The sequence below is a fragment of the Opisthocomus hoazin genome, chromosome 1 (assembly GCF_030867145.1).
Source record: "Opisthocomus hoazin isolate bOpiHoa1 chromosome 1, bOpiHoa1.hap1, whole genome shotgun sequence".
Taxonomy (NCBI): Eukaryota; Metazoa; Chordata; class Aves; order Opisthocomiformes; family Opisthocomidae; genus Opisthocomus; species Opisthocomus hoazin.
Window position 1 is genome coordinate 11,744,718 of NC_134414.1, and position 12,783 is coordinate 11,757,500.

General features: G+C 41.1%; 1 protein-coding gene across 2 annotated transcripts in view; it reads left to right on the top strand.

Moving 5' to 3' along the window:
- TMEM135 (transmembrane protein 135) overlaps window positions 1-12,783 on the top strand; it is a 182,711-nt gene that overhangs the window by 112,582 nt on the left and 57,346 nt on the right. For both annotated transcript variants that reach the window (XM_075417192.1, XM_075417182.1), the window contains one exon: window positions 4,541-4,587. In XM_075417192.1, the coding sequence (XP_075273307.1) occupies window positions 4,541-4,587 (47 nt within the window). The remainder of the gene's footprint in view (window positions 1-4,540; window positions 4,588-12,783) is intronic.

Genomic DNA, 12,783 nt, shown 5'->3' on the forward strand with positions numbered 1-12,783 from the left:
GCTACAAAAAAAAAATCTGTAAAATGGGGAGAAGTTGGAAAAAAGGCTTATTTTGAAAGCAGCTGAATTTTGGAGCCTGGTGACCATTTGCCTGCTGTTTCTTGGTGCTGTGATCAGCAGAGAATCACTGGGCTTTCCACGCTGGGCTGTGTGTTGCGTGGGAAACAGGCTGGTTGAGCTGCACGTCTTGCTGTCCTTCAGCTGTGGAAGTGTTGGGAGAGACAGCGTCACACGTGCTCAGAGCATTGCTGGGAGGGGGTGTTTGCTGATTTTACACGCCTCTGATAAAGGAGATTCCACAATCTTACAGGCAGCTATTTCTAGAGAGAGACCTGTAGAGAGACCTCTTCCTAATACCTAACCTGCGTTGTCTTCGCTGTAGATTTAGCTCCATCTTCCTCCTCCTGTACTCGATGAGACAGATTTGTCAGTATATAGTTATATGAAAATAGTTGGCAGGTTTGTCACTAGCTACCTCTCTTTTAGTTTAAGCGGTTTCCTGACAGCCAGACACTACCCCCCATTTATTTCCGTCATGCTCTTCTGGACTGTCTAGTTTATAGGACTCCTCTGAGGGTGACGGAGCCCTGGAACAGGCTGCCCAGAGAGGTTGTGGAGTCTCCTTCCCTGGAGATATTCAAGACCTGCCTGGACAAGGTCCTGTGCAGCCTGCTGTAGGTGACCCTGCTTCGGCAGGAGGGTTGGACTAGATGACCCACAGAGGTCCCTTCCAACCCCGAACATTCTGTGATTCTGTGATTCTGTGATTCTGTTCTGTCTGCACTTTTCATCAGCAGTGGTGCCCAATGCTGTGTTTTTGGGGTGTTGCCAGCACCAGGTCATTAGTGTAAAATGCACTGCTGTGTTTTACCTCCTCTGCTCCTGGAAGAGCCTCTAGTATTTTACGGCGCTTTCCGCGGCGTTACATTGCTGGTGCCTATTTATTTGTGATCTGTGGAATTTGTTAGACTCTTGTACTGCCTACACAGTTGTTTCTTGTCGTGGTTTTTGTGTATGTGATTTCTCCTGCCAAGTACTTCATAGCTGTTTTTATTGAATTTCATCTTGTTGACTTTGGGCAATTCAATCACTTTCCGTGAAAGCCTGGCCTCTAAAGGACTGTGTGAATTTGTGACGTAATCTCTGTTGCATCATTCAAGTCATTACTGAAAAGGGAAGCAGAACCTCTTTGGTGACCTCAGTTAAAACGCGTTTTAGTTTGATAATGAGCTGCTATTAGAGTTTTCTCCTGTATAGTTCTTGAGCAGCTTCGTGCCCACTTAACATATGCAGCTGCCACAAAGGTGTGTTAAAGTTCAGATAAATTACACCTGCTCTTTGCCTTAAAACATCTCTCCAAGAAGAAAATTACAATAGTTTTCACTTACTTGTTTATTGTGTTGGTTGTTTCTTATCATCTTGTTGTCTAGATGTTTACAAACTATCTGTTTCAAAGAATGTATTCTAATATAGTTGTGGATTTTAGAAGTGGCCTGGTTGACTGTCTAATATTCCCTGAACTTCTCATTTACAAAAATCGGTACCAGTTTCCTCTTTTCCATCTGGCCAAGGTCTTCCACAATGTATTTTTTTCAAATAATATTTTTAAGTTCTGGGAGACATCTGGTGATTATAGAGATTGGTTAAGCAAGGTCTTCAAGTATTTTAAGTTACCCAGATTTTGCCAAGTAGAATACAGATTATAGACAAACTGGTGATAGGTGGATGATGAGGTGGACCAAAAACTGGCTGAACTGAACTGACAGGCTCGAAGGGTTGTGAACAGCATCACAAAGTCCAGTGGGAGACCAGTTACTGGTGGTGTACCCCAGGGGTCCATACTGGGGTCAGCAGCATGTTCATCATACAGCCTCAGGTTGTGTTGGGGGAGGTTTAGGTTGGACATTAGGAAAAATTTCTTTACCGAAAGAGTGGTCAGGCATTGGAACAGGCTGCCCAGGGAAGTGGTGGAGTCCCCATCCCTGGAGGTGTTCAAAAAACGTGTAGATGTGGCACTTTGGGACATGGTTTAGTAGGCATGGTGGTGTTGGGTGGACAGTAGGACTTGATGATCTTAGAGGTCTTTTCCAATCTTAATGATTCAATGATTGATTGTATGATTCGTTAAGCACCTGGATTAGCGCACAGGAGGCTGCACCCTCAGCAGATGTGCAGATGATGCAAAACTGGGAGGAGTTGTTGCCACACCAGGTAGTTGTGCTGCTGTCCAGAGGAACCTCAGCAGGCTGGAGAAATGGGCCAACAGGAACCTCATGAGGCTCAGCAAATTGAAGTGCCAAGTTCTGCCCCTGGGGAGGAATAACCTCAGGCATCAGTATATGCTGGGAGCATCTGGAAAGCAGCTCTGCAGAAAAGAACCTGGTGATCCTGGTGGACACCAAGCTGAACATGAGCCAGCAACAGGCCTTTCCGCCAGCCACTTGGACTGTATTCAGAGAAGCATTGCCGGCGGGTCGAGGAAGGTAGTCCTTTCCCTCTGCTCAGCCCTGGTGAGACACATCTGGAGTGCTGGGTCCAGTGCTGGGCTCGCCAGTATGAGACAGATGTAGGCGTGTTGGAGTGAAGATGACTAAGGGCTTGGAGCATCACTCACAAGGAGAGGCTGAGAGAACTGGGGTGGTTTAGCCTGGAGAAGAGAGAGCTCAGAGGGATTCTTAATGACGTGTATAAATACTTGTTAGGTTGTTATCAAACTCATTTTAAAAATGGTAAAAAATGAATAAAAGACTGTTTGGTGAAGGGAGTGTTTTTAATATGCAAAGGCATACTTTTCCCCCTGAAAAGTGGTTCTTTGCCATTTGATTTCTCAATATCACTGCTCTGGCTGTCAAGGCTTCTTGTTGCTTCTGTCTCCCAGAAGTGATATCCAAAGAACTGATGACTGAATGATTAAATGTGGTTTGAGCTTGGGAGGGTTAGGGCAGATCTTTTTAAGTAGAACTTATGTTTAAATGTAAGCCTGCTTTTGCTGCTAGTTTGAACTGGAATATGTCTTTGTCCTCACTTTACCCTAATGATTTTGTATAAAATGATATCAGATGTTCACATTTTTGATGCAGAATAATAAAATACGACGGTAGTGGTGAAGGGAAAGTAAAGAAAATGGGTTGTTTACACAGTAAACATTATAAATGTCTTGTGTGACCTAATTTGAAGTCACATGCCAGAGGACTTAGTAAAGGGAAATAGTCTCATTGTAAGACTTTTATTCTCTGAAAGTCATTGTAAACTTTTCCTATTCAAATTTTTATCACGCTTTCTGATCTGTATCAACACGCAGCAGCCACTGTTCTGTGTGTTCATAACCTTCAAATATGCACTGCTGCCAGCATTTCCATTGCTTTTCACTTAGCTGTATCCTATTGGGAGCAAAACTTCTTCAACCCTTGAAAATAAGTGCTAGTGTTTTCTAAAACACTTGCAGTTTTTCGATAAGGTTTTTGCCTCCTGAATGATGAATATGGGCCAGAGTATCTGGAATGAAACAGCATTTTCTCACTCTGGAGCTGTATGTGCAAAGATGGAGTGGATTAAGACAGGTTATGAGTTTAAAGCACGGTGTAGTTGTTCCTGAAGCAGCTGCATGTACAAGCAGTTCTACAGTCAAGGTACAGCAGCTGGTTGGTGTCTCCAGGGGATGCCTTCATCCTTTCTCCTCTTCTCTGCTCCTGGTGTGGAGATCTTCCCGCCTTCCCGTTTGCCTGTGCCTGCTCCAGAGCTTTTACACCCTTCCAGTGATCTCCTTATCTCACCAAAGTGGCAGAAAACGCTCCAAAGTTTTGATTTTTTTTTCCTTTTTTTTCCCTCCTTGGGTTCGTTTTCTTCAGCATTCATGGGTCACTCTGCAGGTGGGAAGGAGGAGGAAGGAGCACTGGGGAAGGAGGAGGACATTCCCCGCTCCATGCTGGAGGGCTGCTGCGTTTGCTCACCGACTCTTGTATGGTCATGTTGATAATCTAGAGCAAGATGGGTTTATTCCTAGTGAGTTTAACGCTAAGGTAAACTACTAGAAAGGATATGCTCATTTGGGAATAGAATTACCTACTCTCAAACTTGCTGGAAAGCCGTTAAGCAGAAGCGGCTGTCTGTACAGACATCGTCAAGGGCCTGGCTTTTAAATTGGAACTAGCAATATGATATTTGAATAAATCATAAAAGCAAAGTAGAAAAAAATACAACGTTTAAATTTCCATTCTACCGCTTTGTTGTGTCGTTCTATTGTTTTATTATGATTTTATTAGTTTATTCCAGACTGTTTTAAGTGGCATCATTTGCTGTGTCTGTTGTCACATTACCCTGGTTTGGATTTCATGTCTGTTTAACTTCTACAGAAACGGCTCAAAGTCCACTAGAAATAAGAGAATCCTTTTTGGTGGATTCAGATAAGCTTTCCTTCTGACCTATCAAGTGTATAAATGTCGTGTAACTTTTATAGCAACAGTTGTAAAATCCTTGAGATCCAGAAGATGCACTGGTGGAGTGATGTTCTATGTAATAACGTTCTTTCTTCTTCTTGTAGGTCCTTTTGTTCTGCATCACAGCTGCTCTGTTCATGTTCTTTTTCAGGTATGTTACTAGTACACCTATTTATGTTTGTAAAGATAATTTCAAACAGCATTTCTAAGAGCTTACTTGATTTTTCGTATTCATCTGAAAACTTGTATAGTCTTGAATCCAGCTTTCTGAATTGAGTGCTTCCATGGAATGAAAAACCCAGTGCTGTGAACATAATTGGGCTAAAAAGTGAAGTGCTGAGTTAAAAGCTTTAAATAGTCTGGAGATTATACCGAATACTTAAGGAGCCTCCTCTCATCTCATAATGAAGACCCTGGAGATCTAACATTGCATAGTATGAAAACAGCTGAAATACCGCTTTCAATATATGTTCTTAAATGGCTTATGGCAGGGCAGATAACATTTTTTCTTCTGGTGAAAATAGGGTGAACAGGAAAATGAAATTTTACGGTCTTAAATGATATCAAATATTTGACATGCATGCAGATGCAACTACGTTCTTTTAGTTTTAGAGTAGTCTCATGTATATTTTCACAAGTTCTCGGTTGTTTTCCTTATTTTAAGACATACAGTAGTAGGGTTGGATCAGGCATTTATTTTTGTAAAACTTTTTATCCCCTCTCAGTTTGCAAGATATAAGTAATAAATCACATACCTTGTCAGTGTTTCCCCTTTAAATACCAGACCTCTCAAGTTTTCTGTATTGTATCTCTTATTGGAACATCGCTTGTTAAAGTAACCTTTGACTACAACCCTCTGACTTAGAATTTTGTGGCATGGAGCCATCTATGGTTCTTCAAGCCTTAGGATCCCCTGGTGATTGCAAAACTCTGGAAGCTGCAGCTTTTTTTTTTCCTTCGTAATTCCATTACTTAAGAATTACTTGCGGATACTGGCCAAGAACAGTCTGTGGATAAGGGAAAGCTATTAATTTAAAGGATTTGAAGAAGCATTCCTCTCTTCATCTACCACCCATTAAGACCCTTGTATTGGCAGTCTTCTCCTTGCCTGATTTTCGTCTACTTCCCGGAGTCACGGCATAACAGCCTTGGAGAATTTGACTTGTAAGGTTGAGGTTAGACACCTGTCCGTGTGAGTGCTGGTTAAGCCAACCCAAACCATGAAAATACTGGTCAAAGCTATAATGCTGTATGATTCTGGGGGAAGCTAATTGTCTCCTGTTTATGTCTTTGGTAATAACTCGGTGTTTTGGTGTTTTAGAGACAACCTGGCAGTTAAATAGGGACTCACCAGAGCCCAAAGATACTTTGTGAATTCCTCCCTGACCTGACACAGTAACCTGGCAGTTGAATGGGCTCCAAACTAGGTTCCCTTCTAAAATTAGTCCTTCCATGCCAGGGTTGATTGGTGTCCTGTTGAGCAGTCGTCGGCTGCATTTAATTCCTTTGTCTTTGATGTGGTAATAGGGGAATTAAAATAGAAGATCAGGTAGTCATAAATCCATCAGTGTAATTCTCAGGAAAAAAAAAAAGCTGTAAACACCAACAAGAATGGTAAAGCAAAGTAGATTTATCAAAAATAATTAGCGCAGAGCAGTTTGTTGTTTGTTTTTGTTTTTGTTTTTCTCCTTCTGAGTGTAATCAGTATTATGACTAGAACTTCTTCCCAGTGATTTGTGTGGTACTTTGCTAAAGAGACCAGATATAGACGGTCTGGGTGAAACCTCTGGGTATGCACAGAACTCTCTGGGCAGTATGTGGACAGAATTGTTTTCAGAGGCTGACCATCAGATAGAGGATGTGTTGACGAGGACCGGCTCAGGTCTCCCATTGTTTAGAATGTCTATATTTAAATAATGACAAAGACAACAGAGGAAATGCACATTACATGTGTAGGTAAAACTGCTGGCTGGGAACTGAAGTTACGTTGAAGAACAGACTTGGAACTTGGATAAACACAAGCTGGAGATAGGGTCTGAGAAACTGTTTAGTAACAAGAAGGTTGGGGCAATATGCTTACAGTTGTGGGGAATCAAATAGTTAAGGAAGAGTTCACTGAAAAAAAGGTATGTTGCATCGTGCCAGCTGAGTGTAAGTCAACAATGTCACATTCCTGTAGCCAGGGAAAGGCTGTAGCGGGATGTATAGAGCTTGTGAGACACATAGAGTTGCCTTTTTGTTGTACTTTAAGAAGTTCTCAGTCCGTTTTTGTGTCCTTTTTGATTGTTACATGCCAGGAAGAATATGGAAGAGTCAGAGAAACCTCAGAGAGTGGTCTGGAGTTTGGAAAACATGGCTTATTTAGAAGGATAGATTGTATTTGCTTAGCTTAAAAAAAAGGAATGGAATAACTGTCTTCATGTATGTACAAGACTGCTGAAAAGAGGAAGAGAATAAATAGTCTGTTCTCACTGGCCGTGATAGGAGAAGAGATAACAGAGCAAGGCATTTCTTCTTACAGTAATAAATTGCAGCAGGGTTGAGTTCACTTAGGTAGCGAGGAGGGAAAGCTTAAGAAGGAAGCGGTGAGAAGATTCCCTGGCCAGGTTACAGGTTGTCCTTTCAGATCCATAGGGACAGATTTTGGATAATATGGGTGTTACCGCTTAGGGACAGGAATGGACTATTTGACTGCCTGAGTCTCTTCCACTTCTTCATTCACATCAATGGCTGTCATATCGTGAAAGATTTGATGTAAGAAGCTGTCAAAGGCAGTGGCTGGTGAAGTCTTCATAGGAGGATAACCGTGCTGTGCTTTGTTGAGTTTGACTTGAAAGGTATACCTGGAAAAAATTCCAAATGACAGCTCTGTGTTGTGGAAATCACCATGTCTTGTAGAACGTACAGAATGGAGGCAGGAGGGCAGGCAAAGGCAGGGAACACCTTGGCGGTCCAGGCGGGCAGGGGCTTCTCGGAGAACTGGTAGAGAGAGAAATGTGACTCTTCTACCACACTGAATTAAAATGTCCTTCCACAATTTCTAGTCATAGAAACATAATAGGAGAGGTTCAACCACTCAGGGAGAAGACAGAGAAGACAGAGAGGTCACTCGGTCAGTCCTCAAAGGTTTTGCCCAGTTTGTGTGGACTGAGATTGTGAATTGGTCGTTGTCTTGTCCCATACGTGAATTCATCATTGATTCGCTTCGTTAGGATTTTGGACAGCCCTCAGAGGAATCAGCTATGGATCTATCCAGAGCCCTGGGGGAGGCAATTTTCCTGTCTCAATTGGTGTCTAAATTAGAAAAGAATTGGGAGAGTTGTTAAACTGCATTTCCTCTGGTCCGTGACTCAAAATCACTTCAGCCTTTTCCTAATCACAAGCAGATCAAACTGACAAAATCGTGTTACAATTACAGTACTTTCAGAAAAGTCTTAGAAAAACACCATATTCAACGTCAGATCTGCTTGGCTTGGGGAATATCTTCCCAATGACTATAAAATACTGTTCACTGCTAACAATGGTGTAAGCTGAAGCTTAAAACCTTTCTGAAAAGAGAGTGTTAATGTCCCCAGTCAGTTGCTCTGGTTGGCACTGGCATTCCTGGCAGGTCCAGGGTTGACTGAATTTAGCCACTATTTTTGCTTTGTGTAGTTTCAGGCTGGATCGTTGTCCTTGCACAGCTCATACCATGATGCCTGGTAGCTGGCATCAACACCACCAGCCAGTGGTGGTCAGTGATTGGGACAAGCGTGGAAAGCAGAGATGCTCTTCAGCATTCACGTGGACTTTTGTCATTGTAAACTGACTGCATACCAGCATGGCCTAGGGTGATTTTTACTGAGCCTGTAACATGACCATTTGGGACATGGTTTAGCAGGCATGGTGATGTTGGACAGTTGGAGTTGATGATCTTGGAGGTCTTTTCCAACTGTAATGATTCTATGAGTCTATGAAAAGTCGAGTTGGAAAGTTCAAAGCTGTCGTCTTTGTGGAGGAATTAATGTGTATTCTGTACATCGCACAACTTTCAGGATACCTTTCAGGTTGCCATGTTAAGAACAGCCTCTTAAATTGAGCTTGCATAGTGTTGCTTTTGGAAGGGAAACATTGCAGTTGATAGTTATCCACTAAAAGAGAACAAAATCAATATGCAGATAACTGTAACATGACCATACCTCTCCCTTGATGTGGGTATTTTCCTACCCACACCAGCAGGAAATACTGCCGTACCAGATGGTTGAATCTTGGTCTGTGGAAGAATAGACAAGTTCTTCTCGATTTATTGAAATATTTACTTTTCTAGTGTAATGAAGTTTCTCAGTATCTCATTATAATGTCTATCTTGAATTATTTCAAAAACAAGTACTGTAATGGTCCTTTGGCCAGGCAGTTATAATTTGCTGATGTTGTCTCTGGCTGCCAACCCTTACACGTCTGAGGAGTAACGGCTTAAAGCTAAGGGAGGGTAGCTTTAGACTGGATATAAGGAAGAAATTTTTTACAATGGCGGTGGTGAAACGCTGGCACAGGTTGCCCAGAGAGGTAGTGGAGGCCCCATCCCTGGAAACATTCAAGGCCAGGTTGGACAGGGCTCTGAGCAACCTGATCTAGTTGAAGAAGTCCCTGGTCCCTGCAGGGAGGTTGGGCTAGATGATCTCTAAATGTCCCTTCCGACCCAAATCATTCTATGACTCTATGATTTCTGCCTCCAAAGCAGCAGAAAGGCTCAAAAGCCTGTGTCATGGATCTGGGGAGTGTATTATTTAAAAAAATTAAGTGTTCGGATTATCTTCTTATCATTTGGAATAGAAGAGGTTTCTCCAGTTGGAAAATGAATGCTGTTTACTGTCTATTGACAGACTTTGCCCGTGTGTTGACTTGCTACACCCTGATTCTCCCAGCCCACCCCTAAGGCAGATGTCTTGCACTAGCTGAAAACTTCACCACGCAGCCTTGAGATTGATCACTGGAGCTTCCCCAAAACTCTGTTGAACTCTTCAAATATTATTGCATTGATGACAGGACAGCAAGAGAAGAAGATGCTAAATCTCAGAGTTAGGAAGTGAGGTTACAGAACTGAAATGGTAGAAGAAAAACCGGGAGTAATTCCTCCAGGAGCAGATAAAGTGAGAAGGGAGTCGGAATGAAAGGTGAATTCGGAAGAGCAATATGGAAAGGAAGATGGAAGGAGAGAGTGACTGAAGAGGGAAAAAATAAGATCATGTCAGCGAACAGGACAAAAAAGAGAAGAATATACTAGGAAAGCAGCAGCTTCAACGAAGACGATAGGCTTGCAAGCAACAATTTTATATTTACAGGCAGAGGAAGTATATTTTAATAGGTTTTTTTCTTTCTTCTCTTCCACCCTTTTTTCTGTACTTTTCTGCTTATACCTGTGTTTTGTCTCGAAGTGCTCTGCTCAGCTACACTGAAAATGATGAAATTATTCATACTCATTCGTGAGTGATTGTAATATACAGCAACTTCTGTAGTGCAAGCTGCCATGTGTGTATTTAATGCATGCATATGGTGAACCACAGTTGAAAGAGGATTCTTTCCCCTTCCATCCTTTTTTTTTGTTCCGAAAAACTTAAATATAGAAGTATGTCTGAGGAGAGGAACATTCCCATATCTTTAGGAACTCATTTTCAGGTGACACTGAACTCCATGGGAACTTAATACTCACCACTTAAAAACAAGTAATTTGTGATGTCGTATGATGTCATGTACGATTTGTTTAAAAATGCACCATTTTTTAAAGTGTCTTGGAACAGAAGCACATTTCTCTTTAATGCTTCTCTTTTTTTTTGAAAAATTACAGTTTCATGGAATTAAGGTTATGGGTGAAAAGACTTTGATTATACCTTGATTTCATGTCACCTTACTCCAGTTCAAAGAACTCGTTGTACTTGATGTCAAGAATAGCATTATACCGTAATTGAGTAGAGTAAAACGAACAAGCAGGAGGAATTGCATAATGTGTAAAATAAATATTTGTAAAATACAATTTAATTAGTATTATTTTAGTAGCAGCTTCATTTTGAATATTATGCTGGAGTTTTTTGGAAGGGTCATGCAGTGGCTGTGCTTTTACACGTATTTGAAGAAATCCACATAATAGAAAACTTACAATCTCTGCACAGTAAATGAACACCTACATAGAAATCCTATCCACATAAACTTAGAAAATCCAGCAATTTGGGTGAACATGTGTTGGCAGACTACAGTACTGGTTGCTATGGTAGTTAATCCTTAGACTATATACTAGGAGTTAGTAAGAGGGATATGTTAATTTGTCTGCTCTGAACCCTGGAAAGGAAAGCTCCGTGTACGAGCTGAAACCAGCTATTATGGGAAGACGGATGTTTCTGATGATTGATTGATCATAAGTTGAGGATGAAGTCTGCCTGCTGTAGAGATAAATGATAAAATGTTGTTTTCTGAAACAATAATTTCAGACAATCAGAAGTTACTGCTGTGATTTCACAAAGCAGAACGTGGTGGTTTTTGTAACTCAGGGTTTGCATAGCTCGCAATGGAAAGCTCTTGATCTGTTCATGTTGTTTATGTATTATCTATTGGGTGAAAATGGATAATGAAAAATATAACGAAAAGAACGTACAAGAAAGGCAGACGCGCTGTCATATGCTGCCATTAAGAAGGAATATTGAAACTTGTGTAGTCACTGAAAACCTTTAAGAAAGGTCCTTTTGTTTGCAGAGCCCTTTATTCTGTCTCGTTAATGAAATTCTAGCCTCCCAAATTACAGCTATTTACTCTTCTTTCCCCGTGAAACACATATCCTGTAATTTATTCAGTATTTTTGACATATTTCAAAGTGCCTGTATTTTCCTTTAAAAACGTGTGGTACCAATGCCAAATCAGTCTCTTGTTTAATCACTTAAGCTCCCTTTTGTACAGAAGCAACTACTTGAAAGATATTTTTGCCTTTTAATTTTAGTCTCTTTTTTACTGTAGGACAAGCAAGCTTAATAGTCAGATTTGCTGTGATAGGGATTTCATATTAATAATCTTCCAGTCTCTTATAAAGATTATTTTTAAGTCTTTTATGATTGCTGTAGAATTACAGGAGTACATTAAATGTGCTCTGCTATTGAATTATTAGGTAATAAATCAGACAAAAAAAGCAGATGAGAATTTTTTTCTGTGTTTATATGTGTTTTTTACTGTCCTTATGTAAACATCTCAAAGTTATTGGTTCAAAGCATTTGTTTTGGTAACTGTCATGAAACTTGATTTCTTGGGTATTTTGGATGACCTGGTGAGCTGATGAAAACATTCAGTCTCCTAAGAAATGCTATAAATATCAGTTCTTTTTGTTTACTCTCAGCAAAAGTAAAACGCGATATCACAGGAGGGGTTGCGGATGAGCAGATAACCTCGCAGGGTAACTCCGACCCTTCCCTGGCAGAGCGCCGCGTTCAGAGCTGCACGTGCTTAGTTCAGATGCAAATATGGGTGGAAAGGTGAGACGAGTTATCTTCTGTTCATCTACCAGTAGAATAAAAGACGGAAATGTATTTTTACCTTTTTATTTTCATGAAGCACATTTTTTTTTTTTTTCTCTCTCTCAGACTCTTTTACCAGACTTCTACTGCATTTCACTTTTGTGTCCCTTAAAACTTGCGATGCCAGGTAGTCCCGTTTTGGTTTTGGTTGGACGGGAAGTTGCCGCCGAGTTTCGCAGAGCTCTGCTCTGAGCTCTCTGCGGCAGTCACAGGAGGGGGAGGCTGGTCTCCCCAAGCTCACGTTGCGTACCCACCTCGATCTCAAAAATGATGTAGTAGAGTTAAAGGTATATTTTTTAATAGGTAAAGGTATATTTTTAAGCATATTTTTAAGGGCAAGAATTTGAGATTATTAGATTTTCCTACAGATTAGAAGAATATCCAGGTTTACAGGTGTTGCAAAGACAATGTCCGTCGGGGTGCAGAACTGCAGTGTCCAGCAGGACGTGGTGGGCGTCCGCAGCAGGTGCGGGAGCCTCTCCTGACGATGCTCTGGCACCTTCGTTCAGGCATCTGCAGAGGCTGCTGTAGGACGTCCATGAGCAAATCCCACTCTTTCTGTTTCTGTGTTCATGTATTTGCAAGTACAAATTGCTGTTTCTTACCTGCTCATTTGGGTACTGCGGGAGGAAAGGGATGATATTTGTGTTCATAAAATTAAAATAAGTCAGTACCGATTTCTAATCTAGCATTAAAGAGAACCTTACAACAATGAGATCTTTATCATGTCTGTAGGGCTGTGTTGAAGATTTATCTTCAGTTTTAGGCACCTATCTGAGATATTCAAGTTAATAAATATGAGGAAAAGACGAGTT